A 2,503-nucleotide genomic window follows, 5' to 3' on the forward strand; every position below is an offset into this window, starting at 1 on the left:
ACACACACACACACACACACACACACACACACACACACACACACACACACAGTGGACAATGGTTGCTACCTCTGAAAATGAGTTGAGATCAAATCACAGACACTATAATGATGATGACGCCAATACATGGAGTAAAAACATTTATCACAGCAGAGAGAATAGCATTATCTTTCRTCATCTGAACCACCTGCTAAGTCATGATACACCAAAACAGTTAATTTCAGTGTGTAAGAAGCTGAGGCATCAACTACATTATGATTGGCACCATATTGCAAACACACACACGTAAATGTTCTAATTGATAACAAATGAACAATTTTTGTATTCTGTGTTTATTTCTGCAAGGTGTGTGCACAATTCCTCTCAGCACGCTCGCAGGAGTGAGATAGTGCAGCTCCGTTTGAACAATAATTTCTCAGTCCAGCCGAATTCGTGCTGACACTCCAGTTTGTGCAGTTTGCTTTCTGAAAACTTCTTTCTCCCTCTTTTTTTTAATCCTCTGAGGGAAAGCAGGGAAGGGGAGAGAGGGAAAGAAGGAGAGGCCAGCATTGAATGCTGACAGGGACATAACTTGCCTTCCCTGCATGCCTTGTTTACAGTCTTGCTTTCTGCTGCTATAACCCTCTTCCCTCAATGGAGCCATAAAAAACAAATAGGGGCTTTTAGAGAAATTGCCTGTACACCGAAGATTAATAACAGTTGCACAAGTTCACCCAGGAAAGTCTCCAGAGGGAAGGATGATATTGGAAGATTAAAAGTGCCACATCCCTAAACTGGAATGAGTCAGTGCTGAGGCCACTTTCAGACCGGCTTAGTGAGAATCAAGGCCTATACCTGCCAGTCACAGAGCATCATTAAGTATTTACTTCTCCTTGAGGCTCCTCTGCAGGAGTATAATGGTGAGCAGAGGGCGTGATCAATCGTCTTTGTCTAGGAAGAGGTGGACTGAGAGCACAAGCAAAAAAAAATCATTAGGTCATCTTTTCACTGCTTTCTTTTCATGCATTTAGGGAAAAAAGTAAAGAAGGACCTTATCTGACCCATCACTGAACTAAAGTCTATTGAGGTTCCTTTCTTCCTTTTTTATTATTTTATTTTATTTTATTTTTTTGTTTTGTTTGATGGCTGCTGAAAAATAAAATATATAAAAAAACAGCTTAAAATGACATCATTTATAGTTGAGGCTTTTTATAAGAGTCCACCTGATTTCTTTTTTAAAAATGATTCATTGATAAATCCCAACAATAATCATCTATTACAATAAAAATGTTAAAACAGCGTGACTATTTTTAGTACAATAAAACAGCTAAACAACGTGTAAAGTTAAAAAAATATATTAGGAATCACAAATAAATCGCAAAATACGATTTTCTGTTTATTTATTAACTGTTTTAAAAATAAAACAAAAGAAAAACGTCATTAAAAGGACACATGCCTGAATTACGGCAAACTTTCCTTGTTGACAAATCACGACACTTTGATCGTCTGTGATCCTGCGTCTCCATAGTAACCGCCGACTCCGCAGCAACCGGCCCAACGCGTGCGTCTCTCAGGTTTCATAGCAACCACAGTTAAAAGGACGGACTCAGACAAATTATTGCAAACTGGACCGCGGTGGAGTTTAATTACTTACATTTTCCCGACAGTAATAATAATAATAGAATAGTTTCTGTCGTCGGTTCGGGAAACAGGAAGTAGGAAGAAAATGTCGAAGAAGAAAAGTGAGGAGAAAGTGGACGCCTTCACCCCGAAGGCCTACACGAAGAACTGCAGGGTGAGTGAAGACCTGTTTTTAACGGTGGCTTTAACTGAGCGTAGCTTCTGGGACTGGTTCACTTTTACAAACGCCAGACAGCTGACTGGACATCTCTGTACTGCGGTGTGGGGCTAGTAGTGTTGTAAACAGGTGACAGAAAAGGTATGATGGCGCCAAGTCTCACAAAGTCATGTTTGTTTTTCCTAACGTCTCTTCTGTGTGATAACTCTGTGATAACCTATCATTTACTCCTGCAACATTTTAACTAGGTCTAGGGCTGTCAAAGGATTAACATTTTTAATCTGATTAATCCCAAAGTAGCTGTGAATTAATCGTGATTAGTCTTAAATTTAATATACATTTCTATTGCATAATGATAAAAAATTACTTGCGTCATTAATTAGTTTTTAATGTTTTTATTTAGAAAACAAAATTGATACTTAGACATGATTTTTTAAAATATAAAACTGGACCTAAAAAATGCTCCAAACATATTTGAGTCAGTTAAATGTTGTGCAGAATAATAAGGTTAAATCAAGAATTCAAGGATTTTCATTCCAAATGAGTACTACATGAGGAATGATAGATACATACTAAGGTCACAGTTGTCAGCAAAACATAAATAAAATAAGCCATAAGAAAACAAACAAAAAAAACTGTACATAATGTGTTACACATGGAGTTTTTTATTTTTATTTATTTAACCTTTATTTATCCAGGTAAACTGTTTGAGAACCACTTCTCATT

At 37.1% G+C, this 2,503-nt stretch overlaps 1 protein-coding gene across 1 annotated transcript in view; it reads left to right on the forward strand.

The window, feature by feature from the left end:
• The first annotated feature begins 1,526 nt into the window (after positions 1-1,526).
• pacrg (PARK2 co-regulated) overlaps positions 1,527-2,503 on the forward strand; it is a 145,216-nt gene continuing 144,239 nt past the window's right edge. Inside the window, exon 1 of the mRNA XM_014012572.1 lies at positions 1,527-1,774. Coding sequence (XP_013868026.1) covers positions 1,706-1,774 — 69 coding nt within the window. The 5' untranslated portion in view covers positions 1,527-1,705. The remainder of the gene's footprint in view (positions 1,775-2,503) is intronic.

The sequence above is a fragment of the Austrofundulus limnaeus genome, unplaced genomic scaffold (assembly GCF_001266775.1).
Source record: "Austrofundulus limnaeus strain Quisiro unplaced genomic scaffold, Austrofundulus_limnaeus-1.0 Scaffold93, whole genome shotgun sequence".
In the NCBI taxonomy this organism is placed as follows: domain Eukaryota; kingdom Metazoa; phylum Chordata; class Actinopteri; order Cyprinodontiformes; family Rivulidae; genus Austrofundulus; species Austrofundulus limnaeus.